The following is a 27,861-nucleotide window of genomic DNA, read 5'->3' on the forward strand; positions in this document are numbered from 1 at the left end:
GAGACAGATTGTGGCAATTCTAGAAGGCAACTCACCAACACCTTTTCAAATGCAAAGAGCAATGGGAAATAAATACTGGCACCAGGATGTTTGGACCATATGAATTAGTAACAAGCAGCCAGAGAAAAAAATTGCAATTCTCAAGTTATTAAGAAACATAAAGCAAACTTTAAATCCAAGTTGTAATCTTCTGGTAGGCTAGATTACTTTATCTAATTGAGATGTTGATGAGTTGTATGCTAATATCAAAAATAATTGTTTGTTTCTCCTTGCCAATGGTTTAAGTCAATCCATTGACAGATATCGAACAGTTTGGTTAAGAAAGGCAGAGTATTTCTCAAAGTTGATATTAGTCTCCATTGGATGGTCTCACTTATGTGCTGAGGTGCAAGAGTATTGGTAGTTACACTAATCGTTACCTGCCGAGCTGATATACACATAATTCATGTTAATCAACTCATAGAGTTACAAGTATCATCTTAATATTGGTTATTTCACACAACAACCTCTCAGCCAATGTCAACAAGACCAAGGAGCTGATTATTGACTACAGGAGGTCTGTGAACCAGTCCTCATTGGGGAATCAAAAGTGGCGAGGGTCAGCAACTTTAAATTCCTCAGCACGTAAGTGCCATTACAAAGAAAGCATAGCAGAGTCTCTAATTTTTTTTAGAAATTTGTGAAGATTCAGTACATCAGCTAAAACTTTGACAAACTTCTATACTGTAGATGTGTTGTGGGGAGTATATTGACGGGTTGCATCACAGCCTAGTACGGAAACACCAATGCCCTTAACCAGAAAAGCCTATAAAAAGTAGCGAATAGTGCCCAGTGCATCATGGGTAAAGCCCTCCCCACTACTGAGCGCATCTACACGGAGCGGAATTGGAGAAAAAGAGCACCCACCCTCAGGGACACCTACTATCTTCTCAAAGCTGCTATCAGGAAGAAGGTACAGAAGCCTCAGTTATTACCCATCAACCATCAGGCTCTTGAATGAAAGGTGATAATTTCACTCATCTTCACTCACCCTAACACTGAACTGTTCCCACAATCTATGGTCTCACTTTCAAAGACTCTCCATCTCATGTTCTTGATATTTGTTTCTAATTTATTTATTTACTATTAATATTTTGTTCTTGCTTCTTTGTATTTACTGTGAATGCCCTCAAGAAAATTAATCTCAGGGTTGTATATGGTGACATATATGTACTTTGATAATAAATTTACTTCGAACTTTGATCTTGTTATGAACCCCAGTTTCAACAGCTGGGACGGTACGTGATGTACTGGGAATCTGTGACTTTGTTTCACGATGACCTACCCCAAGAGTGTAAGAGCAGCCGCGCAGATTGCTGCAGAGACCCAGTTTGGTGGAGAGTCGTTGGCGGCTGAACAGTGCGATTGAACCCAGCAGGGAGTGGGTAGGCGATAACGCTGTGCATTTCCGAGGTGTCTGACATTTCGTGATCCAAACATGGAGTTTTGGCACCCACTTTGTTGACCCCTGCAGAGTGTGGTGACCAGACTTCTGTCAGCTGGTGGTACTCTTCGAAACACACCGCATCGTGAACTCGCTTCCTGTACAGGTACGGTGGCCGCTTTGGCGTATCTCTGCGAAACTCGCTTCTTCGCTGCATTTTGAATCTTCGTCTTCAAGATCGTCACTTCGCTACGCTTCGGAACTAAAAGTCTCTCCTATCAATTCCCCCGTGAATCCCTTGAAACTTTCTGAACTGACATTTTGAGACTGTGCTCCAGTAAGACTGTTAAGAATTGCTTCTACGTTTAACCGTTTGGGAGCTATAGACGCACAGCGTTGTTAACTTCGTTTTAAGTTAGCCGCTTGTTTAATTTTATATGTTTCTGCTTGAGTGTTAATAAACTTAGTTGTTTTGCAATAATTCCCTGACTCCGTTCCACATCTATTATCGCTGGTTCCACTTAATAATCTTTATTTCACTACTACGTTGTAAACAATCTTAAATCTTTCTTATTTCCATTTTATCAATCTTATTAGGCATGTTGGAGCATTTTATAAGGTGTTATCCGGCTGTGATTTACCTTTTGACATCCATTGTACAAACAACACGATCATACATAGTTATTGAGCATTCTATTTTCTTTAATGGGATGTGGAATTCAGTAAAGTAGTGGGTTTGTTCCCCATATAAAAACTTCCCTCTCACAGATTGTTTTTCTTACGCCCTTGACAATTTTATAAATGCCAGCGTTTCAATGTTTAGAAATGACAAGGAGAAGGGGGAGAAATAGTGCATTAAATCCTGACTGGACAAACTCTATTAGCATATCCATAAATGTGTAACAGAAACTTGCAAGGCAAACTGTAGAATCTGTACAGTGGATGCTAGAGGATTCCATACTATCATGAAAATCTTAATATTATCATTAGGGTACTGATACTAGCATTATTCAACTCGCAAGGAGTCCTACAGAATTTGGACTGCCAACCATTAGAATTCAATTACTCACTCCGGTTGCATCCTTTCACAGTGAACAAGCCTTTCCTCTGTCTCCCATCTGCATATTTTTTCACAACTAATTTGAAAGAGAACAAGATATTACCTAGAGAGAATAATCTTGGATGACGTCAAACAGACTTACTTGCATTTGCATTTTTAAATGAAATAAGTAAATCAGTAATTATTTAATGATTGTTCTGTTTTTCTCCTGAGTAGTATTAAAGATGTTAAACTTAAAAGTTCTGGACCTTCAGGGCAATATTAGAGGATAGAATACCTTACAAAAGGATTATAAGCACAATTACCTTCCAATTTCTCTTTTTTTCAGTATTAAGCTATTGATTTTTATTATGTTCTGTTGAATAAATTAGCAATATTGTGAATATTATGCAACATAAATCATTATTTCTATGCTCATTAACCAGATGCTTGCATTATAGCCCTCATATTCTTTTCATAGTGTCCATATCACTTTAATTCTACACTAACATCACCACAACAAATAATTGCAGGACAATTCTTCCTATATCAAGTTTATGACTTTAAATCAATCTGATTTAATGTCCTTAACCCTCTTCTCCAGTGTGTCATATTGCTTGGTGCTTTAGAATTTCTATAGTTTTTTTTTATATTAGAGTTTTCAAATAACAAAGAAAATGTTTCCATTTACTATGTCTCAGGCTTAATCTTCAATAGGCCAGGGTAAAGGCACCAAATGAAGTAATACTCTAAACTGCAAGACTGCCACATATCATAAAGGCTTCTTTAGATCTAGTTTGCATTCAATCAATTATCAGTAGGAGAAAGTAATGCAATTAATCCTGATGTAGTATGTTGTATTTTTGTCTTTGTTTTCTTTATTGATATAATATGATAAATAGTACAATGGAACATATGTACAGTTCTTTCATAGAAGAAACAGACCTAGAGTAAACCATTGATTTACTACATTTTTTTCCAATTCTCATCTTATGAATCCTTCATTTTCCAGTAATCATAGTATTTTCTATTTAAAATCAGGATATTTGCCTAGAAATCCATCCTGGTCAATAGCATTATGGACTATTCCATTTCAAACTTGTCTTTCACTGATGCCGATGGAACCAACTTGCAGTAAACAATCAAAGGTGAGTTTGGCTTCTGTCCAGTCCATGTATCAGGATGAATTTCTAGACAACTATTTTCATTAAAAATAAAGGCACATCAGAACCAATAATAAATATGAGGCAATGACTAGTGAACGTTGTATCTCCAAATACTAATTCTTAACATGGTGTTCAAGCAAACCATTATGTTTCAATCATATACGAAATAGCTAGAATGTAAATAAATTAACATTCAGTACCATCTGTCGATACAGCCACTGTTTCTTGCTGCAGAGCAAGCTGTGCTTTCACTGGAACTGTGAAAGTGCCCTCACTCCTACTCTTGCCCCGTTTATTTCTCCTTTTCAAGTATAAATGCAATTCCCTCCTGGAAGTTATTATTCAACCTACTCTGTTTCAAACACAATTACCATTAAATCCAATGGCAACATATTACAATAGAAAGATCATTGTAGTCCCAGCTCAGGTAAGAAATATGATGTCCAATTGTAGAACATTAGCATCATGTTTCCCTTTATTTAAAATGATTTTAAATTACATTAAGACATAGAAGGACAACAGAATTTTGGGCCCATCAAGTGACAGAAAAACATACCAGTCCTATTTCCCTGCAACCTATTCTTTCACAAATGCTTACCAACTCTCCACTAATTCTCCAATCACTTCAGTAAATTAGGGGTGCTTTGCAGTATCAATTAAGCAACCAACTGGCCCATTTTCAGGCTGAGGGAGGAAACCAGAACACGGAAGGGGAAGAACATGCAAACTCCACATTGACAGCATCAGAGATCAGGATTGAACCTGAGTCACTGGAGCTATGAGACAACAGCACTCCATGCTGCATCACCATGCCATTTCTAAGCCATTTCATTTTCTGTCATTTCAGAATAAAGCTTAACACATCTGAAATATACATTGTTAAAATTTCAAACTACTTCTATGAATGCAGTGTAAAATAATGCAAAGGCATGTCCGGACTCTAATCACAGCGACCTATCTCTGTTATTCCATTTAAAACCAATTTTTATTATCATTTGAATATCATTCACTGTAACTGACTGCAATTACTCAGCCATTTTAAAATAGTATTCTAATGTTAATTTATGAAAGAAATAAAATCATGTGAGTTCCAATTCTGATTTGAATTGAAACAAGTTGCAAATTTTCCTTAAAATTTTGATATTTATATTACAGATTTGTTGATTTCTATTAAAATTTATGTTAGCAAATGATGGTTTTATCACCACAGTCGCAAAGAACATGACTATTAGTGATTGGGATTAATTTATAAATACACGTATAACTCGGCATATGAGTGGACAGATTAAATAGAGGTAGATTTTCCTGTAGTGGCCTGGGACCAACGGAAGGGGGTGAGTGTATAGGTTATTATTTGAATAATGTTGACAGCATTTATGGCAGATTTTGAGCATCTGTAATTTCACTTCGTTATTTTTGACGGATGATCACATTGAATTATGCAGTAAGGTCCAAACGTTCACTGTAGCAACATCTCCCAATTCAAGATACAGTTTCAAATCTTCAGTTTATGAATTCAGTGGTTACATTCTTAAAGGCTGAAGTATTACTACTATTTGTATCTGATTTTGTCTCTCCCTTTAGAACATTAGAATGGTAGAATTAACACTTAATTAAATAATCACAGTTATCAACTACTTAATGTGAGCTTCAACTCAGATTTCTGTATCCCTGCATAAGAACATGCTTTTATTTGGCAAACACATAACTGATAAAATACAGAAAATTTTAGTTATCAATAGACTCTGTGCTGAAAAGCAACCCTGATAGGCTTATTGACATATTTGTCAATGAAATAGAAAATTAACCTTATATGTAACAGATTTATTGTTTGCATTTAATAACCAAACACAGCTAATCTTTGAATCTTGCTCTGTTGTCTGTTCTGAAATTTTCTGTTGGTTGAAGTTGCCACTAATCAAGTTTATTCTTCACTTGCTCAAAAATCTGTAAGACTCTTGCAGCTGGAACACAGCCTTCTCTTAAAATGGTGATTCCCTCTGAAGAATGTAAAAAAAATTCTGCTGAAAACAGGTAACTGAAATACATCACAATTATTACTGAAGAGAATTTTAGAAAGCACCAATAACATTCAAGAAGATCTCATTAAAGCCAGCCTGTCTAAATTATCAGCTACTTGGATGAAATCAAATTACAACTGCACTTCCTCTGTGAAAATGTCACAGATGCCAACATGAATCGAATCTGTCTAATTTGCACAAAATATTAATTGTAAATAAATTGCCACAGAAAATCCAAATGCAGAAACTGCTCAGCACTTAATAAAAGGTCTGACATTCCTGCCAAGCCTATGGAAATCTCACAACCTAACTCAATGACTACTTTGTTAATAAATCTAATATATAAGTTTAATGCACAAATCCATAAATGTTAGAGTTTAGGGAATTATAGAACTTAACAGATAAAATCAACATCATCAGTAAACTAAAAGGAATTAATATATTTGAATACCTTGATCAATCTTGGTGCAGTTGATTACAGTAGAAGCAACTAACTCATTGGAAGTTCCATCACATAAAACACCATCAATTTTGTGTCCAAGACGCCTGTCAATAAACATTTTAATGCACAAATTGAAAAAAGACATATTTATAAATTATTACAGCAATTGACTCAATTATAATATTTGATACATACGTGATAACCATGTCGTGATGGATGCTGTCAGATTCTCCACTTGGGTTTGCTGAAGTAATAGCCAGTGGCCCGGTCATATTCACTAGATGAGCTGTCACAGTGTGGTCAGGAACACGGATCATGATGCTGTCCTTTGTGCCGACACGATCATAGGCAGCACCAACACCTTTAGTAAAGGATACATTCAGATTACCATAATTTCCATAGAACCTATTCTTGTCATCATCAATCTGTTACGACGGGCAGCTTGAATGAGTACTGGCCTCCAAACACTTCCCCAAACAGAATGCATACCAAGTTTTTTCAGCCACTCTCCTTTCTTTACAATGCAACTGATGCCTCCGGGGTAGACTTGGTTCATGAACTCCCAGAGCAAAGAGCTGAATGGTGGATGTACTGCAGTGAGCTGGTCCAGGCTGGAGATACAGATACAGATTGGTTTTTCTGCAGGACGTTCCTGGAGCAGAATGGACAGCAGTCATACATTAAATGTGCTCTGTGACTCGAATCTTAGCCAGTGAATACAATCACTGGCCGAGATAAATTGTTTGAAGGTAGAGTGTTATATTTTGTTTGTTTCAGGGTCCTTACTTTTATGTTGTAGATACTTTCAACAGCCTCCGGATGTTGACAGGAAGCTGCCAGAGCATACACTGTATCAGTTGGAATTCCACACACATGGCCAGAGTCCAAGATCTTTGCAATCGTTCGTAGGCCACTCGTCAAACGTGAAGAGGTAGTGAGGCAAGGTAAAGGGTTTTCATCTTTCTTTCTGTTTTTACCTGGCTGTGATAGAGAAATAAAAAATAACAGGTATAATTAATTTTTATATTATAGTCCATTAGTTTTTTCCTAAAGTTCGTCAACCGACACTGTCAGAATTGCAATCTACAGATAGAAGTAAGCTGTACGGTATAAACCAATCTAGTTTTTCAGCTTCCTGGAATGGCACTTCTTATTAAACATGTAATGCCTGCCTTGCAGTCCTGTCAACATGTCCCATTACAAATCACCATGTTCTCCTTTATCATAGAAATTGCTTATGTAAGCTGTCACACCACAATCACATCATCCTGTCAGGAAACGTACTCTGTAATAAAGGCCTCTTTCATTGTAGGTTTATTTACTGAATTAGAAATATTACAAAATTTCAATATAATAAAACAGCATTTTAAGATAAAAAAATTAATTATACAAAGTTGACTTCTATCCTGTAATCCCATTTCATCTGAATATTTAACCTCACTAGACACTAGAAAACTACAGCACAGTACAGCCCCTTCAGCCCTCCATGTTGTGCTGACCCATATAATCCTTAAAAAAAAGTACTAAACCCCACTACCCTGTAACCCTCTATTTTTCTTTCATCCTTGTGCCTGTCCAAGAGGCTCTGAAATACCCCTAATGTTTTAGCCTCCACCACCATCCCTGGCAAGTCATTCCAGGCACCCACAACCCTCTGTGTAAAAAAAACTTACCCCTGATGTCTCCCCTAAACTTCCCTCCCTTAACTTTGTACATATGTCCTCTTGTGTTTGCTATTGGTGCCCTGGGAAACAGATACTGGCTATCCACCCTATCTATGCCTCTCATAATCTTGTAGACCTCTATCAAGTCCCCTCTCATCCTTCTACGCTCCAAAGAGAAAAGTCCCAGCTCTGCTAACCTTGCCTCATAAGACTTGTTTTCCAATTCAGACAACATCCTGGTAAATCTCCTCTGCACCCTCTCCATAGCTTCCACATCCTTCCTATAAAGAGGTGACCAGAACTGAGCACAGTACTGTTTTACGTGTGGTCTCACCAGAGATTTGTAGAGTTGCAACATGACCTCCCTACTCTTGAACTCAATCCCCCTATTAATGAAGCCTAGCATCCCATAGGCCTTCTTAACTACCCTATCAACCTGTGCAGCGACCTTGAGGGATGTATGGATTTGAACCCCAAGGTCTAGAAATTGGATTAAATATTATGGTGTGCCAAATAAATGCTGAGTTTGCCTGATATTGGGACAACTTTGCTTTAAGAAGTTATTACTGTGACAGCAAACTTACAGCTGATATTTCATTCATCCACTGCTCACTGGAGGTAGGCTATTGTTAAATTAGTCTGTCCATGGTGGCTGTGGAGGATGAAGACAAATGGAGAAGGGAAGTAGAAGCAAGCAGGGGTGGAGAAATAGAAAATGAGAAAGGAATTCTAAGGAGAATGCTTAAATAATGCCATGGCATACGTAGAGCTCTAAGTGAGCCCCACTTGCCCTTACGCTGCAATTTTCAACTGTGCTACCTGTTTTTTTTATAGAAAAATACATAAATAAATGTGGGGAAAATGGCAATAATAAAAATAATATCTCAGCAGCATCCTTTTAATTCTTAAGTTATTTTTAACAGGCTTTGTAGTTGGTTTCAAGTTTGCCTGTGCGTAAAATCAAAGTTTGTGTAGATCTGATCCAATTTCTTGGTTTGATAATTTTTCAACATATTGGTAAATGAGTAACCAAGGAAATAAATAGATATCGTACAGCATTTGCCTTGAAGAGGGGACCACCAAGTGGAATTAGCTGTTTCCCAAACAGGTGATTAGCGAACGAGGCAGCTGCTCCATAAACACAGGCTAAACTAAACAAAGCCAACATCACACCTGTGGGGGAAACAGTGAAAAAAATCATTTTTAGTGCCATGTGTATAAAAAATAGACATTTTTGGAAAAAATAGCAGTAACTTCAAGTTGTGACTGACCTTCTAAAGGAAGAGGCAACTTCTGCAAGGTGAAGAGTAAAAAGCAGATGATTATCACTTCCATGATCACGGTAGTTATCAGCAACACTATATTAATATAAGCAGCTGTGTGTGTGAGAGAGAGAGAGAAATTGCGCAATTAACTTCCCATGAAGAGCAAATACTAAGGTACACAAAACTATCAGAAAATGCAGACAAAAGACTTACCTAAGACAACAAGAAACATGTTGACTATAAGGAAAGCAATTGCCCCTGCCGTGAAAGCACCATTAGTGTGAAGGTTGATATTCAGCAGCTGACCTGAAAAAAGGGATTATAGAAATTCAGACCATACTATCATTAATACAAAATATAACTTAGGGTAATTTCATGGAAATTTTCATGGAAATTTCCAGCCTAATGAGAACTGGTATAAGCTTGGATCTTATAGTGAGAAAGGGTTTTGTGTTAAATTTTAATGCATATGTAACAACATTTCCTTGTTATTTTTTAAAAACTAGTGTTAACCCATATTATCATTTGTTCCTATTGATAAAAATTACAAAAAAAATAGTTGTTGCAAATCCCTAACATTTTCAGGATAAAATGTATCACTTGCGAAAGGCTTATTGTAGAATAGTACCACAATACTGACCACCTTCCTTCTTCCTGAATCCTGAACACAAACAGCTGGATGAACAAATCCAACTATAAGAAGACAGGGAATAGTGAATTTCACTTAAGACTTTGGCCTTGTATCATTATTACAACTGGAAGATAAATTGAAAACAGTAACATATTTTGCATTGGGTAGTGGGGTGGAGGTACATCTCTGTCAAAAGAGGTGTAAGCCTCCCCTTCCCTCCACTAGCCTGCCGGTCACCCTTGGGCACGGCATAGCACCTACTTATTATCCCCCCCTCCCCCGGTTCAGGGTCACGTGAAGTCATGGGAGCAGGTGGTAGATGGTCATATGAGCAGCTGATGCATATCATAAGTTCTGATTATCCAACCACTGATGCCAGCAGACAATCCCAGAAGAGTACTGATAAAGACACTGCTCAGAAGAAGGCAATGGCAAACCAGTGCTGTAGAAAAATTTGCCAAGAACAGTCATGGTCATGATTGCCACGTCATAAGACATGCACATAATGATGATGAATATGTTGCGTGATTATGAACACTGGACCTTACTTGATCCAATCTATGTCTCACATTTTCTCCCCTCTGCCCTTCCTGCTGCTAGACTAAACTGTATGCCTCATGGAGTCCGTTGCGATGCATTGACTAAGCCGGCCACAAGCAGCAACTGGGCTGCAGGTGGTAGATCCTGAAGGCCGACCCCAGATTAACCAAATCTTCTCCGGACAGGCGGTACACCACTTCCCTTCAGTTATCCAGTACTACATCTCATTTGAAGGAATGGGGTTGTTGCACATATTGCAAGCTAGAGCTGAGGAAACAGCTTGTAGGCTCAGCACAACAAAATTCTATCCCTATACTCGGTGCTAAGCCCAGGAGCAGAGTGGGGAATCAATGTGCAAGTGTCAAATTCTTCAGACTTCATTGATTCCCCATTCTATGGCTCTCAGTGGGATGCTAATTCCCACAGTGCTCTAGCTAGCAGCTCCTTATTAAACCATTGGCTGTGTTCTACATGATGCAGACCACCACCTCTATTATGTTTAGTATAATAAAGTGGAAGCAAAGTGTGTGAAAGTCAATAACAGATGAAGCTGTTGCGATGGGGTTGGTGTTATTGTGAGTAAATGTCTCAAATGAAAAGTATATACACATCTGTAAGTTAATTCCATTGACTTCTAGTTATTTTAAACTAAAGAAATATTTTAGAAAATAGGTACTTTTGGCCTGCGTAAAATAATAACATACATTTAGTGATGAAATATACAGAGATTTCTACAAACAAATTAATGATCTGGTCTTTATAATGTAAACATTGCAGGCTTAAGAAAAAAGTCAATAAAATTTTCTTTTAAATAAAATTATAGACATACTAAAATTATTTAGTGTGATTATTTACAAACAGATGCACAAACAATTTTTTTTTGTATCTACTGTATAAGTTAGCTTTCAAAAATTGCTTGCTGATTGTAAAATTCTGTTGTCCAAAGTACCTGCAAATCTAAGCCAGGTCCAGGTTGCCCAGATAGCTGCGTAGCAAAAGGGTAGCACAGAGCCAAAGCGCCTGCCTCCTCGAACTTGAATCCTGGATACGTAGATTTGGAAGAGTGCCCCAGGGATCAGCACCCAGGGAACAGTAAGGTGAAGTTGGAGCAGGTCTAAATTTGCACCTTGAATTGCAGACAGGGCTGCTAGTCCATTGCAGATGTAGAACAGAGCATCTGGAAGCTGTACGGTAGTAGAGGGTGGAAGCTCCTCTGCTTTGGTGAACCATTTTTTCATGGCAAATAGAATAGCTTGAGTTGTTTTAGAAGAGAGGAGCTGGGTTCCAGTGGGAATCAATGCCTTTTCTGCTATGGAGTTGACTAAGCTGGCAAAGGTTACATAAAGGGATAAGGCTGTGTACATAGAACAAACTGCCCCAAAAAATCTATAATATGGTACATTGGCAATCTGGGGAATGGTGGAAATGGTGAGTAGAAAAAAGAAGCCATTATCGATGTTTTCAAGTTTGCTTCTATTCAGAGACATCAGGCATAAAATGAATGCAGTGACTAAAAAAAACCAATTCCCTGTCATTCTGGCTCTGCTGAAATTTAATATATCAACATTGCCCAGAGCTGATAGAATAAACTCCTCCCAAGACTTCACAAGCCAGTACATACTATGGACACCAAACTTTGTGGTAAAGTAGACATCATTGCGCAGGTAACTGCAATAACTAGCATAGATCTGTGCAATCGAATTGATACTGACCCATACTGCTCCCACGTAAAATGTTTTCATGTACCCAAAGCAGTAAAAAGCAAAAATAAAGGGAGAAATCACATTACATAAGTTACCAAGAGCCATTGGCTCAGCATACTTGGTATTCTTCTTCTTCTCCTCACCAATACTCTTAGAAGAAGATTTGTTATTTGTTCCCAGAAGTAGAACATTAAATAACGCATTGCCAAACCCAGGAAGAATGTATCTCTGTGTGACTCCCTTTAAAAGTAAGGCAGTGGCTCCGTAAAGCCCAAAGGCAACTATCACTAGTTCAAAAATTCCAGATACTATTAATGCCCATTGGCTAAAGAGACCTACAGCCTCAAAAACGAGTGTAACTGTAATGGCTCCAAACACAAAGGGCATGATGTAATTAGTTGTGGCAGAACAAAAGGACAAAATAAATGCAACACTGATGTAGGCTACCAGTCCAGCGACAGCTGACTCACTAATTTGGGGCAGGGCCTCGGTTAGATTATTTGTTGCTACACTGCTGTTATTTGGATGCAAAGTGACAACTGTCACATTCTGGGGGGAGTAGGCTCCCAGAATAATCCGGGTTGCCCCAAAGCTGCTCCACAAAGCTGAGAATGATACAAAGGCTGTACCACCGAGATGGTCATACTTTCTGAAGGCCATTAAGCCAGCTAAAAATTGTGTCACTCCACCAATCAGGACAAGATGAACACCTGTAAAACAAACAGTAGAATATTTAAATATTATTGATTCCTCTTTTAGTTTTAAGCAGTCATATTCCGGAGCACTATTAAGGTTTAACAAAGTCCAAAGGCATTCTTTAATAAGGGATTTTAAGATTAGAACTCTTTCAGAACAATCACTCAAAATCTCCTTAGGATTTATCAGTAACACAATATTGGGATTGTTAAGAAGTTCCTTTTACACTGTGACAAAAATGTAGCCTTAATATTACTCGGGAGGAGAATCTTATTGACCCATAAGAGGAGTGAAGGACATTGCCAGTTTTGAGCCAACATAGAATATGGGTCAAAGGTACCTTGGAACAAATTGACTCAACTTGACCCAATTCAGCATCAACTCAAAATGGCACAAAATTTCCTTCTCCAGAATTTCTCAGTTTCTGAAGAGATTGCAGAGGCATTAGTAGTGATGTTTCAAGAATCACTTGAGTCATGAATAGTTCCAGATGACAAGAAAATTGCAAATGTCACTCCACTCTTTAAGAAAGGAGGAAGGCAAAATACATGGAATTATAGCCTAGTTTGCCTAATTTTAGTGGCAGATAAAACTTTAGATTTCATTATTAAGGATGAGGTTTTAGGGTAGTTGGAAGAATATGGTGAATAGGTCAAAGTCAGCATGATTTCATTAAGGGAACCAGAGCTTTTCCTCCAGGGTCAGTGGTGGGTCTGCCATTGTTCAAGCTATGTGTTAATGATCTGGAAGATGGAATTGAAAGCTTTGTAGCCAAGTTTGCAGAATGATACAAAGTAAGGTGGAGGGCAGGTAGTGTTGAGGAAGCACGGAGCATGCAGGAGGACTTGGACAGTCTGGGGAATGGGCAAAGTAGTGGCAAATAGGATACGGCATATGAAAATGCAGTTCAGTAGAAGAAATAAAGGTGTAGGCTATTTTCTAAATGAATTTAGAAATCAGGGATACAAAGGGACTAATAAGTTCTAGTGCATGATTCCCTGAAAGTTAGCTTGCAAGCTGAGTCAAGTTCATTGTCACCTTTCGTTTAAGGCATTGGTCAGACCACATTTGGAGTATTATGAGCAGTATCTAAGGAATGATGTGTTATCGTTGGAGAGGGTCCAGAGGATGTTTATGAAAATGTTCCTGGGGATAAGTGGATTAATGTATAAGGAGAGTTTGATGGCTCTGGGCCTGTAGTCATTAGAGATTAGGAGGAGGGGGGAATCTGTCAATGAAACCTTCTGAATATTGAAAGGCTTGGATAAAATAAACATGGAGAGGATGTTTCCAGTAGTGGGAGAGTCTAGGACCGGAGGGGACAGCCTCAGAATAAAAAAATACCCCTTTAGAACAAAGATGAGGAGGATTTTTTTAACCAGTGGGTGGTGTATCTGTGGAATTCATGGTCACAGGTGGCTGTGGAGGCCACATCATGGGTGTATTTAAAATGGAGGATGACAGGTTCTTGACTGGTGACAAAGTGGGAGGGAAGCATTAGATTGATCTTGGAGTAGGTTAACAGTTTGGCATAACATCATGGGCTGAAGGAACTGCACTGCTGTACTGTTCTATGTAATGGGGAGAAGGCAGCAGATGGGGTTAAGAGGGGTAATAAATCAGCCATGATCAAATGGTGAAGACAGTATAAGCCAAATAGCCTAATTTCACTCCTATGACTTATGGTCTATTACAGGAGAAGATTGGGCCACCTTTACTGTCAATTGAAGTGAAAGCAGCCCTGCAACTCAAGCTGAAGTGCAGGAAAGTCTTCATTTAAGGGACATGGACTTCGCTGGCAAAACCATTGCCCATCCATATTTGGCCTTGAGTCGGTGGTGGCCAGTCAGCTGTTTGAACCACATTGGTTAATCACCTTTGAGTTCCTACAATATTCTTGAGTAGGTTTCCCATGATTTAAACATAGTAACAGTGGTATATTTCCAAATCAGGATGCTGCACAGCTTAGAGTTGAATCTTGAGATACAGGGGTACAACTGCATCAGCTGCTGTTGCTTTTCTAGGTGGCAGGGCTCATGAGTTTGGGAGATGCTGGCAGTGTTCCCGCAGTGAGGTGGCACACATTGCTGTGCATTCCTTTTGATGCCCACTGAATTCAGGTGTTACTTGAGCAACATTTCAATCTAGTTTACATTGATTAACTCAGTTGTTTACATTGTTTACTGCAGTCCTTTTCAGTAATCAAGCTACAAATACTACAATATTATTGCTAACCTGCCAAAATGTTTTCAATTCCATTGGCCATAACATCTGTATTGACTTGAGCAAAGTTCTGCAGAGCAACAAGGAAGGCACTGATCACATTGGCTAGAAGCCCCAAGACACCTGGCTCACTGTAAAACACAGCAGCGAAACCTTCCGGGCTGGACATGTCTCTAAATCCAGAAATAATGAATAAATGAACATAATGATTTAATAGCGTGCAAACCACTGTTTTTTAAAGTCTAAAATAAATCAATTTGTAAATGGAAGTCAAAAAGAACTTAACATCACTGCGCCAAAATAAATCAGACACGGTAAGTATTAGAAAGAACAAAAGTGGCAGAGTATTAGCTTATGTGAGACTGGAAGAAACATACTGTATATACAGTAATCTAATATATATGCACAATGGGAATAGAGTGCATGCTCAAGGCTATATACTGCATCCCTGCACTATATCATGGATGTGAACAAGGTAGTATCATCCTTTGTAGGTTAAGTGGCTTTTGCAAATGTAATTGTGCCTGTTAATGTGAACCTATTCAGGTTACATGATAGAAAATGATTAAAATTAATTGTTTGTAAATACTCATTTTGGCAAAATACAAATTGTAAATTAATTTTATATGCTTTTTCAGAGCACTATTGGATCTAGATTCTCCTCTCTCTTTTGTTTTTTTTTCTCTTTGTCCCATTCCATCCCCTTTTTTTTTCCTTTTCCACTTCATTTACCTTTTACTGCTGTCTCCTTTCCTGTGCACTAATTTCTAACCCACCACTCTGCCTCTGCCTGAATATTGTCTTACCATCTACCCAACTTTAAGTAGCTCTCAACAGCCCTTTGTGCCACCCCTCTTCCAATGAAGAGTTATTGAAGTGCGGATTCTTCTTTTAATGAATAGAAATTACAACCATCTCTTCCTTCCATCTCTTTCATAACATTTTCTCCTCCAGATCGACTGTCCCATCTCATTGAACTTCATTAGAAGTTCAGAGGTCTTTGACCATCTCTGCACTTCTCTCCAAACAGTAGTTTGGAGACTATTATTATGGATGCTTGCATTGATATCAGACTTTGGAGTAAATGGATCACAATACCTCATAGCTCATAAAAACTTCTCCAGTTGGCTATACTTTACATTGGTTCAAAATGTGATGGCAATGTTGTGACCTCATCACCACTTCACACCTGGATTGCTCCCCAGAACTTCCCCTTCAAGCCTTGGTAATACCCCTTTCCTTCTCAGATCTCTTTGTTCTCATGTCTCATGGTGATCTTTCTCTCTAAATTTTCAGTCATGATACATTGTTCAATCACGTTTAAGGATATCTCCTTATGCTTGTCATCTCTTCTGACCTGACAAGGCTATTTCCATCCTCTTTTTGATCCACTGTGCCATGTACTTCCCTTATCTCTTGTGTTCCTCTTCTTGGACTGAGGTCCCTAATTGTCAATGGACTTTGGAACTCTGGACTGCTAGATCTTTAATGTTCTACTTGCCACCATACTTCTCTGCCTGTGATCTCCTGACATCCATCTTCAGTAAAATTGAAATACTCTGTCCTATCATAATCAATGTCCTATTATGTCCTTTTTTTTTAAGGCCAGTGTTTCTCAGCTGGAAATTATTCACCTAACCATTAACATATCTAGCTCTCAGTTCTACTCTCTGGAGCATCAAAACTGTTTAGTGCTCTGGACCATTCTGGGAGCAAAATATTCATTCTTTGGCAACAAACTAAACATATATAGGAGTTCTTGGATTGCTTTGTCGCTCCCTTTCAATTCATTCTATTTCTTCATTTTCCTTGCTTACTTAATTATCCAGTTTCCCTTAATCTCCCTCACCTCCGCTCCTACAACGCCCCTCTGCTTTCCCACAGTTTTCTATTCATACTCTCCACATCTCCTGGAACCTCTTCACCCCCATCTGTGTTTCTTTGGCCATTGATAGATGAATGGTCAGCTCCTAGTTCCCTCCCGTTATGAAATCCCTCTTTGAACCACCACACAAGCTTTGTCTTTCAGAATCCCTGAAAACTTACTGTATATACTGCTTTAATATGTTTTCCTGCATTTTTTCCCATTATGGATAACTAAACATGTTTTCATTTTAAAGATGCACCACAAAGTTAAAGTTGCCATTAGAAAAATAGTACATGATTAGTGTCATTGGAGCAATTATTTAATATTTAGAATATTAAACATTATAGCACTGCACAGGCCATTTAATCTGCAATGCTCTCCTGCTTGTAACATCCATATCCCCCCATTCCCTTCATATTCCAACTAAAAGCCTCTTAAACTACGCTGGTAACATATTCCAGGCACCTACCACTCTCTGCACATGTAAGGAAAATTACCACTCACATCATCCTTAAACTCTGTCCACCCCCAATCTTAAAAGCATGTACCCTTTTTGAAATTTCCATCCTGGGGGAAAAAAATTCTGATTGTCTACCTTATCTACACCTTTCACAATTCAATAAAAAAAAACTTGGATCAATTCTCCCCTCAGCCTCCAGTGCTAGAGGGAAAACAGTCCAAGTCTATCTTAATATACCAAAATGGCACAGTCAATTTTTAGCTTTCTTAACCTTATGTATGCTTCCTTTTTCCTTCCTGACTAAAATTAGAACCTCTTTGTCATCCAAGGTTCCCTTGCCTTATCACCTTACTCCTCACTGAAGCAGTGCAATGATTAATTCTGATCAGCTGGTTCTTAAACGAGAGGTAAACTGATTCTCTTCAATGTTAATCAATTTTGCAATAGTACTCTATACAACTGCAGCAGCTTTGAGATTTCGAAGGAAATTCAATAATTGGTGAGGATGAAACGGAGGTTCCGACAAAACAAGTTCAGTATTTGCGTTTAAAATGCTTAATATTACGAAATTGGCGCCATCTAAAGGCAATGAAGAAAATATTATTTAGAAAGTTTGCCTAGCAGGGATACTGATCGCCGTCCATCCCCGAAGCAACACAGCAAGTGCTGGAAAACAACGTTATAGCTGCATTAAATGCCACAGCAGAAGCAACATTTTATTAACAACAAAATAACTCTGAAGTTACCGTGGGAGCCGGAAATCCGAAGAATGTAAGTTGGAGAGGGCTAAGGTAAACGCAGCCTTAACTGCCAAGGATTCCAAGATTTCAGACCTTCCTGATACCCCTTATTTCAGAACCCTGCAAAGGAATCTGATTTGAAAGAGCGTTACTAAGTGACTAGAATGTGGCAGAGACAGAATAAACTTTCAAACTATGCCAAAACTTGTTTTCGACGCGGGTATGTTCCGACATCAGCACAAAATTTAAAAACATATTTTGTGTTACTTTTCACCTGGAGTCGTTCAAGTGTAATTCACCAATTTTCACGTCGGAAGCGAAAAAAAAATCTATTACATCATTGGAAATCCGTTACTTAAATTAGGTTTATATAACTTTGTACCACGTTATGTGAAGAACTTTAGATGTCATTTTTACACTCTCGTTTTGAAGCCAATGATCTTTATACATTTAGATATCTAAATATGTTAAATTGTAATAGATTTAGCGCTCTTTAAAGCGATGTTTCGTTTACTAACAATATTCAATGTCAATATCGAATACCGCTTACGTGCGACGTTCCAGGTGACCGCACCTTGCTCCTTGGTATCATGTAACTTCGCGAGTCACGGCTTTATAGCAGTAAGCATAGAAAGAGGAAATGTTTCTCCCCAATGGAACCACCTCTTTTAGGTCCAGTTAAAAATAAATAGGATGACTTTCCCTAGACGATCCCTCCTTTGTTCGACATGCTTGTAAACGTACATTCATTCCAGAGGCATTAAAGACAGCTCAGAAAATTGAAATTGTAATTTGTGATTCTGGAAATTCCTGGAAGGAACATTATTCAGTTGTTACAAAATCGCTTATATATAATACGTTTAAATCTTAATATTAAGGTTGTATTTTTCCCTCAAACAGATTAAGATAACAAAAGTCGTTACTAGACCCTGATAAGGGGTCTTCGACCCAAAACGCCATAGCACTTACAATTTTTTTTTAAAAAAATTCTGAACTCTGAGAACGTGTGTAGTTTTCGGCAGGAGAGACTTACTGGATGACATTCCCTTTGGAGTACTGAGTTCTTACACATTCAGAGAGTCCTAGGAATGATTCAAACTCTCGAGACTTTCGATACTATGTCTCAGCTGTCCAGATTAGCAATATGATCATCTAGTTTCAGATTCACTGGATGAGGAAGGCAAATCACCCATTTTCTTGTACCTCCATTTGTCTTGAAGGGTTTCCATGAATTGTCAAGATGTTCCATTGTGGTAAAGTTGTCCACACTTATGTCTGACTACCAAACCATAGACTGTTCATGTTTAATACAAGATGATATTTTACCTCCGTAGTAACCAGATTGAAAATATTCCCTACTTTTAAATTAAGTTATATATTGAAGGATACAGATGGATGACTGAAGATCTTTGCATCACATCAGCATCTCCCCAGCCGATGTTACAGAACACTGGCCATTATCAAGTTCGGCTGTTGGCATCATAATCCCTTATGTATGTGAGGCAATTCCATCACAAAGCCCAGGCTGGCAGGTGCAAAATTCGCTTTCTCTAAAACCTAACAACCCTTATTGAGCCAATTCAAGCCCATTTTTTTCAGGAATCAGAGGTACTCCAAATTTTAATGATAGCTGATCCTTCCAGAAAATCCAAATGCATCCTCTATGATGTTTCAAATATGCACGTTGATCAAGTATACAGGAAGTCTGAAGGACCATCACAGTAATATGGAGGATACCAAATTATTGAGTAAAACAAGCTTGCAACAAGTGTTTCCAGAATTTTCTGGAGTATTCCAATCTCACTCACATTCTCCACAGAAGAATAATCAAAAGTCAACATTTAAAAAAAACAAATTTGCCTAAGATTGCATTAGCTTCACAAACTCCACCTGTATCGGATGAATGGAGAGAGGATTTGGATTTTTAACAACTTTTTTCACTAGACACAGAATGTGATCTATGTACCTGCATGAAATATGGAAAATATCAAACACTCCTTGCTGTTCAGTTTACCAAGTCTCTTACCACAATTCTTACAGAATCCTTGTAAACAGAAAGGTTAGGCGCAGTGTTGCAAATTAACAGCAATCAAGCTGTAACAAACAATAAACAAACTTAACAAAGGCAACTTGCCTGCTATCAGTTATCACAAATCAGTTTGCTAATTTTATGTCTTGTACAATCTGTTCAAGATGACTCAAAATCCATAAGAAGTATGTTTCCAATGTACTAATGAGCTGATATCTAGCTGAGTAGGGCAGCACGTCATGGTTCATGCTAAACTTTACAGCTTAGGGTTCAGTTCCAGCACGCTCTGTCCTGTAACCAACTGGGTTTCCTCCAGGTGCTCTGGTAGCCTGACCCATTCCAAAGACATACAAATATGTCACCATCTATAAATAGTACACGGATCTTTTTAGAACTTAGAAATTATTAATGCCTCAAATATTTTAACTAGCTAAGAATTACGATTGATTGTATTTTGCCCTTATTGGATGGTAAAACTTTCCAAGTTTGTCCATTAACCATGCTTCACTGATCCTAAAAAACTTCTTCCTTTAATTAGCAGTGCACTATGCAAAGTTAGTTTACCAATAGGAGTTTTGTTTATTCCCGTTGATAAATAGTTGGAGGAAGTAAATGACACATCCTGTGGATCCATAATCTACGTATAACAGGTATCTGTTAAAGCCACCATAAAGCAAAATGACCACAAATTCACTGAGAAATGTTAATCTTTGACCCTCACCACTCATGGTATCTAACAATTTCTTACTTCACAGCATTGTGGAACACACACCACAGTGTTTCAAGAAGGCAAATGGTCATCTTCCCAAAAGTAATGAGGGGTAGGAATAAATACTGACCTTGCCACCTATGCTCCTTGTAAGATCAGAAAGAATGAAAGAATTTGCCACTGTAAGACCAGAATTGTAAGCAAACACGTTTTTGTTAATTTTCCTTGTATCTACTTGCCAAATGCAGGTTGAAAATGTCTTGAGACTCTGAGTCCTTTTACATCAGTGGCCGTGTGTGGACAGGTCAGGGACTGATGTGGGTACCGTAGGGGCCCGTGCACATGAAGGTCCATGCCAACGGCAGCTTGCGAGCTTTGTATGGCGTAGGGGAGCACCGAACTAAGTTCAGGCTTCACTTTCCAATCCTCTTTTACTCCAGTTGATAGAGGGGGAAAGCTGCTTAGCAGGTCTCTGCACGTTACCCTCCCGATACGTTAATTGGAGTTTTGACGTTTGCGATAATACCCCCGCCCCACCCCCACCCCCATCCCCCGCCTCAACCTTGAAGTAGAACGCGTCCAGATTTTCCGGTGTAAGGGGAGTGGAGGGGGATTGCTGGTGTAGGGTGGAGGTGCAAGATCAGCTAGTGCCGCTTGGGATGGAGATGGAGATTGACACAACTGGTAAAGTACACGAAACGGGAAACAATCGAAAAGTGCCAAAGAGTTCTGAAACTCAGAAAATGAGGAAATTCCTGACGGTTCTTATGCAAATTGCTGATAGTGACATCTTGCGTTGCTGATTACTGGGCGTGTAAAACACAGACAGTGGGTGACGTGATTTTTAGTTGGGGTCGCAATTACTATATAAATGAACAATTCAAGAGTCCGGAATTGGACTCCAAGTTAAATATTTTCTGAGCAATAGCGACGCTAGAGAGAGAGAGAGCGAGAGAACAGAATGCTTCCAAAATTGCAGGTAGATAGATACTTCTGTAGATGGAGCGATTCATTTAATCGTTCCCATTCTTTGGTAATCATTTTTAATTGCTTAGCTTCAGTTTTAAAGATTAATTACTAACGCTGAAATAAATTCTGTTCTCTTATAGAAGATGCAGTCTTCCTTAACAGTTGGATGGAGGGCGTACCATAAAATATCACGGAAAGGTAAAAACTCTTCTATTTTATTTCGGGTATGAGTCAAAATAAGTTGCGCACAGATAATGTATTCGCACATGAAGGTCCCTGCCAACTGCAGCTTGCGAGGTCTGTGTGTCGTGGGGGGCCACTGAAGTAGGTTCAGGCTTCAGCTTTCAATCCCCTTTTGCTGAACCGTAGTTGATACTGGGGAGAAGCGTGCTTCCATACCGGGATCAGACACGATGCAGGTTATGCGAAATCCCAGTACTGTTTGCCTGTTTCAGCGGCAACATACCTCATCATGTGCAACCACAGCACGAGCTGCAAGACCAGATCTGTCACTTGCAGAAACGATCGTGATTGAAACCGGTGTCTGGTTATTAAACAGCTTCAATTCTGTAACAAAACATGCCCAGTACCTGACCAAAGGCGGTAATGTTGCTTTGACCTCACCCGAGACTATCATTTAGAAATACAGGATACGCACATTTTAAAGGCTTTACAAGGGTTGTATCCGGTTCCGAGTGTCTTTTTTCTCTCTGTTACGGTTTTATAGACAAGTTCTGGACTTCTACTTAACTGTGAGCGTTTATGGTTGGAGGTTCAGTATCTGTTTGCCAAGGAAATCCGGCGCACACAGTCACTCTCTGACTCCATGCATATTCAGACAGCGTGTTTTATTTCCCCCTGTTAGCTGTTGATGCACTGGACTTGAAAGAGACGGTAACAAGTAGCTTCGGCTCGTTTGTTTCGGGGGTTAAAGTCGAACAACTCTCAGACGTGCTTCTACACAGGAGTAAGCGCATGATCCTGGATAACATTGGAGTTGGGCTCCTGGGTAGCACCAGTCATGTTTTTGACATTTGTCTGAATTACTGCCGGGTAAGTTCATTTCCGAACGTACATTTACCACTGTAGCTCGTGCGAAATGACTGCTCACTGAAGTATCGGGCAGGACCATTGTCCAGCCTTAAACTGGCGAGTTTCACCAGTGCGGCGGAAAGCCCGAGACTATGCGAAATCGAATTAAGCAAAATAAGGCATTTTAGCGCGGCTCCATGTTGAGCGCGTTTATTTAAGACTTTGTCATAACAGTGGTTTTCTTTGCTTTGAGCAAGTTCAGAGCCAGCGTGAAGTTTAAAAATGTAGTTTTGGAAATACTCGATAGGCTGCCAGCACTTGACGTTTCAGCTCGATGCTCTTTCGTCCACACTCCCACATACGCTGCTTGCTACCTGTTGAGTATTTCCAGCGCCTTGGTTTTCATTTCAGATTTCCACCCTCTGCAGTTTTATTTTGCTTGTAGCTCCATGTGAAGTTGGGCACAATTTCAAACTAATTCCCAGAGTTTAAGGAATAAAATGTAATAGGAATTTCTGATTGCAAAAGAGCGTAAAACCCTCACCGACCAATTTTCTGGCCGTATTACATGGAACTTGGATGCAGACAGATGGGACAGATATGGTCTGTAGATCCTCGGGCCACCAATATGCTAGCGAAAAAAAATGAACTGCTTGGAAGAAGTGAGCGGGACAGACAGCATTTGTGCAGGGGAAAAAGCATAGTCAGCCTTTGGGCTGAAACTTGACGCAAGGTCAACTTCAACTTTGCGTCGCAAATGCTGCTCGACCCGTTGAATTTCTGCAACAGTTTGTTTTGTTTTGGTCCAGATTCCATCATCTATAATCTCTTCCTTCACAGATTGTGCGTCCTTATTTCACCACATACTCGCAGTATCTTACATGTGCCGTATTTTTTCATTTGACAGCATATGTTTGCCCAAGACCCGGTCAGCTCAGTGTATGGACGTAGTGGTTTAAAACTTTCGCCCACTCTAGCTGCGTTTACCAATGGAGTCGCGGTAAGCTCTTTGTACACGATCTCCGAGTTCCCGAATGAAACAATATTAACGACGAAACCCTGCCCATCGTCCTTTGTAAATGTCTACCCTGTGGTTGTTAATGCGCAGGCTAATCTGAAAGCTGTTTCACCACCCACAGGTCCACTCCATGGACTTCGACGACACTTGGCATCCCGCCACTCACCCATCGGGGGCTGTGCTGCCTGCTCTCCTGGCTGCCGCTCAGATGCTGCCTGTGAACTCCAAACGCAGTGGTCTCGACTTGCTACTGGCCTTCAATGTGGGTATTGAAATTCAGGGCCGGTTAATGCGCTTCTCTCAGGAAGCACACAACATCCCCAAGAGGTAAGTTCCCGGCACGAACTTAAAACATTTATTTTTAATAAACATTTACTATGGAGTTCTGAAAAAAATAAAATTATGTGGAGTACTGTGTCTAGAATATCATTGCACATGGTCCAACAACGCTGCCCTCGTCACCCCCCCCCCCCCCCCCCATACGCACACACACAGACTTTCCTGCACTCCCTGCCTTTTTTGCCCGCGTGTCGGATGAAGAGACATAATGCTCTTTAAGACACTCAGTGGACGACACAAATCTTGTGGTGCCTTCCACCAACAACTATGGAATCACACTGAAATAGAAAATGCTGAGTACACCCAGGCAGTGTCGGTGGAGTGGCGAATGGTGACGCTTCATGTCCTTCAATCTTATTACCATAAATTGCTCTGTAAGGCAGCCATACACGACAGTGGTTCCAGTTGGAACCTGGACTGTTTAACCTAGGACCAAATCACATTCAGAAGATAAAATAAAGAGACAACGTGAGACAAATGTAAAAAGGACCAAATATAAATCTTCCAAAATCTTCATTGTGAAGGTAATATTCAATGTCCAGAAGCCTGCTTAGTAGTAATCATTTCATTTCACAATTAAAAATTCACTCAGTGAGTAACTGGTACATCCATGCATCTTTTCATATTTTTGAAAGCCTTGTGACTCAAGGATGCACCCAACCAGTAAATCTATAGAAAAGGAGAAAAAAAAACTTTTATATTTATTTTCATGATTTTCGTGTCACAGGCAAGGCCAGTGTTTTTGCCCATCTCCATTTGCCCTTGAGAGGGCATTGGTGAGTCACCTTCTTGAACTGCTGCAGACCTTCTGGTGAAGATGTTACTGCAGTGCTGTTAGGCTGGGAGCTGAGTGATAATGAAGGACCAGCAGTATATATTTCAGGGTCAGGCTAAGAGGGGACTTGGCAGGCAACCTGCAGGTTATGGTGTTGCCTTACACCAGCTGCTAGTGGTGGAGGTCTCTGTCTTGGCGGTTTTTTTGGGGTTGCCTTGTGGTGCATTTTGTTGATGTTACACTTCACGTATACTATTAGAGCACACTATCAATGTATTTATCATAGCATAACTGTTAAATCTATCCTTATGGAATCAATGGTTGAAACAGTAAGGAAAAAGCAAAAATAGCTGATGACTGTATTTATTTTTTATCCAACAGGTTCCACCCTCCGAGTGTTGTGGGGACAATGGGTAGTGCTGCAGCTATTGCTAAATTTCTAAAATTTAATTCCAAGCAATGTATTAATGCCCTGGCTATTGCGGCTTCATTTGCAGGGGCACCAATGGCCAATGCAGCTACCCAGGCAAAACCCATCCATATTGGCAATGCTGCACGGCTAGGCTTTGAGGCAGCTCTCCTGGCTTCTAAAGGAATGGAGGGTAGTGCTACAATTCTAGATGATACCCCTGGCTGTTTTGGGTTTTCTGCTTTCTATGGTGATTATCAACCTCAAGAGATACCACCTCTCGAGCAGACATGCTTCTTGCTAGAAGAGCAAGACATGGCATTTAAGCGCTTCCCAGCGCATCTGGGCATGCACTGGGTGGTCGATGCTGCTATCTCTGTGAGGCAATTAGCGACTGTCAATGAAGGTGCTTTCTCCCCTTCCATGATCGAGAAGATCATTCTGCGTGTCCCTGTTTCCCGCTACATCAACAGACCGTTCCCAAAGACAGAACACGAGGCTCGTCATTCCTTCCAGTTCAATGCCTGCTCTGCATTGTTGGATGGAGATGTGAGCATTGACTCATTCAGTGAAAGCAAACTGCAGCGAGCTAATCTCAGTGAGCTACTGAACAAAGTGGAGCTTCAGCATCCTGAGGATAACTTGGCCAACTTTGAGAAGATGTATGGAGAAGTAGTTTTGGTCCTGAAGAACAATGATATTCTCCGTGGAAGATGTGACACCTTTTACGGACATTGGAGAAACCCTCTGTCTAGAGAATCCCTGGTCAAGAAATTCAAAAATAATGCATCGTATGTGCTGCAGCAGGACAATATAGAAGCTATCATTGAATCAGTTGAAAACCTTGAAAATATGAAAGATTGTTCCACGTTAAGTTCTTATTTGGAGTGAAAAAGATTAATTTTTACTGATTTCTAAGAGTGATTTTAGCATGCACTTCATGGGTGAAATGTAATCTGTACTGAAATGATTGAAACTTCTGGTGTCACGGAGTGTAAAATTGATGGCATCAGCAGTGTGGAGGTGCAACACAGGGAACTCTATTCCACTGAGCGAAGGGGCCTGATTATTACAAAGGAAACAGAAGCAGAGTTTTTGTATATATTCTTAACACATCAAACTGGGCAGGAATGCTGAGATAACACATGCATTGCCTCTTTGGAAATCCCACCACTTCCATGACGATAGTAGCCTTGCTGCCAGCTAACCCAGCCTGATAATGGTTTGCATTCATACTGTAAGTTGCATCACCGTCCATTTTCAGTATATAGTCCATGTTTTAATAGGGAATTGGCTAATAGTTGCGTAGTGTTTAACACAACACTTCACAGCATCAGCGACCCAGTTTCAATTCCCGCCGCTGTCTGTAAGATGTTCTTGCATTCTCCCCATGACCACATGGGTTTCCTCTGGCTACCCCCACAGTCCAAAGACTTACTGACTGGTTAGTAGGCTAATTGGTCATTATAAATTGTTCCATAATTAAGCTCTGGTTAAATCAGAGGCTGCTGGGTGGCATGTCCTGAAGGGGCAGAAGGGCCTACCCCATGCTTGACACAAATAAATTAATAGATAACATCTGTAATCTGTCCATTCTCAGAAGACATGGTTTCTATCGGCCCAAAGAAATAGCAAATTTGGAATTCTTAGAACACCCATGGCCAACACTAGATATACGTACTTTCTACCATTATGAATATATTCTTAACTGTCCTTCAATTGGAAGGTGGAAAAACCAAGTGAATCTGGATTACGCTGGAAATAATTGCTCACTTTCAAACTTGAAAGCTAATCTTAGCACAAGAGCTTCGGGCATTGTATTTGTAAATTGTTTGTCTGAATCAACATGCTGATAATAAAGATAGTAATCAAATGCAAAACATCTATTTCATGAACGTAATTGTTAAAAGATTCAATAAATATTTATTCTGAATCTCAACGCATTTGTGTCTTGTTTTGGTAATTATGTCAAAAATGTACAAAAGTTTTGTGTTTTTTTAATGACAAAGCCTTGCAGCTTACATATACACTGGGCTGCTCTCTTCAGTTACCTGATGAAGTAACTGTAGCCATTGGCCCTTATTATGCTCTTATATTTTATATTTTGAAATGTGTCATTGCTGTGGATAGGGTAGTAAGACAGTATTCAGATACACTTAGGTTCCTCAAGGTTGTTATAACCCAGGGTGGTAGTGAGGATAAGCTCCCACTAGGTATTAAATGCTCCCAATGGCATGCATCTCAAGTAGCCTCTGACAACCAAGTCCAGCTCTTGGCCTTCACATGTGGCTAAGCTACTAAGCCTGGCAGAGCCATTTTTGCTGACAGGAGAAGGGGGAAAGGCGGGTTAAAACCTGTGGCTTTAGGCAGGTGGGACTCATCAGTCGTGGTTGGCAGCATCTCTAGGAGGAGGAAAACTCTGATCTCAAACATCTGCTGTCCTTGCAGCTTTACCCACTCATGGGGAAGGCTTTGGGAATAAAGTCCGAGGAAAAATCCAGAGCTGGAGTCCCTACGGCAGTCCTACATTGAGTTCAGTGCTGACTGAGATGCCTTTGATGTCAAACTGTATCGGTCTCTGTTGTTCCTTTGGATTTATCAGCTGTATGGAGAGGAAGATCCTGCTACTCTCCATACTGTAAGGCCAGGCAGCGTCTATAAGGAGAAGCACTGTCGACATTTCAGTCCGAGACCCTTCGTC

The 27,861-nt window shown here is 39.7% G+C and overlaps 2 protein-coding genes across 9 annotated transcripts; one reads left to right on the forward strand and one right to left on the reverse strand.

Moving 5' to 3' along the window:
- The first annotated feature begins 872 nt into the window (after positions 1-872).
- Positions 873-27,093, forward strand: irg1l (immunoresponsive gene 1, like). Of its 4 annotated transcripts, none has more exons than XM_073058275.1 (7): positions 873-1,003; positions 6,891-7,035; positions 21,728-21,785; positions 22,453-22,640; positions 23,527-23,619; positions 23,759-23,964; positions 25,133-27,093. In XM_073058275.1, the coding sequence occupies exons 3-7, from the start codon at positions 21,731-21,733 to the stop codon at positions 26,049-26,051; spliced, it is 1,461 nt and encodes a 486-aa protein (XP_072914376.1). In that variant the 5' UTR covers positions 873-1,003; positions 6,891-7,035; positions 21,728-21,730; the 3' UTR covers positions 26,052-27,093. The 4 variants fall into 4 exon arrangements, with proteins under 4 accessions (XP_072914376.1, XP_072914377.1, XP_072914375.1 ...); XM_073058276.1 differs by having other exon boundaries at positions 877-952; XM_073058274.1 differs by lacking the exons at positions 873-1,003; positions 6,891-7,035 and adding an exon at positions 21,209-21,302.
- LOC140734388 (uncharacterized) lies at positions 3,337-21,100 on the reverse strand. Of its 5 annotated transcripts, none has more exons than XM_073058270.1 (12): positions 20,749-21,100; positions 17,887-18,012; positions 14,826-14,986; positions 11,141-12,604; positions 9,234-9,326; positions 9,027-9,131; positions 8,810-8,928; positions 6,878-7,072; positions 6,581-6,743; positions 6,287-6,452; positions 6,101-6,195; positions 3,337-5,628 (listed from the first exon to the last, which is right to left on the reverse strand). In XM_073058270.1, exons 3-12 carry the CDS (start codon positions 14,980-14,982, stop codon positions 5,543-5,545), a joined length of 2,643 nt encoding a protein of 880 aa, XP_072914371.1. In that variant the 5' UTR covers positions 14,983-14,986; positions 17,887-18,012; positions 20,749-21,100; the 3' UTR covers positions 3,337-5,542. The 5 variants fall into 5 exon arrangements, with proteins under 5 accessions (XP_072914371.1, XP_072914372.1, XP_072914369.1 ...); XM_073058271.1 differs by lacking the exon at positions 20,749-21,100 and adding an exon at positions 18,914-19,167; XM_073058268.1 differs by lacking the exon at positions 20,749-21,100 and adding an exon at positions 18,431-18,590.
- Positions 27,094-27,861: the final 768 nt, after the last annotated feature.

This window comes from Hemitrygon akajei, chromosome 10 (genome assembly GCF_048418815.1).
Source record: "Hemitrygon akajei chromosome 10, sHemAka1.3, whole genome shotgun sequence".
Taxonomy (NCBI): Eukaryota; Metazoa; Chordata; class Chondrichthyes; order Myliobatiformes; family Dasyatidae; genus Hemitrygon; species Hemitrygon akajei.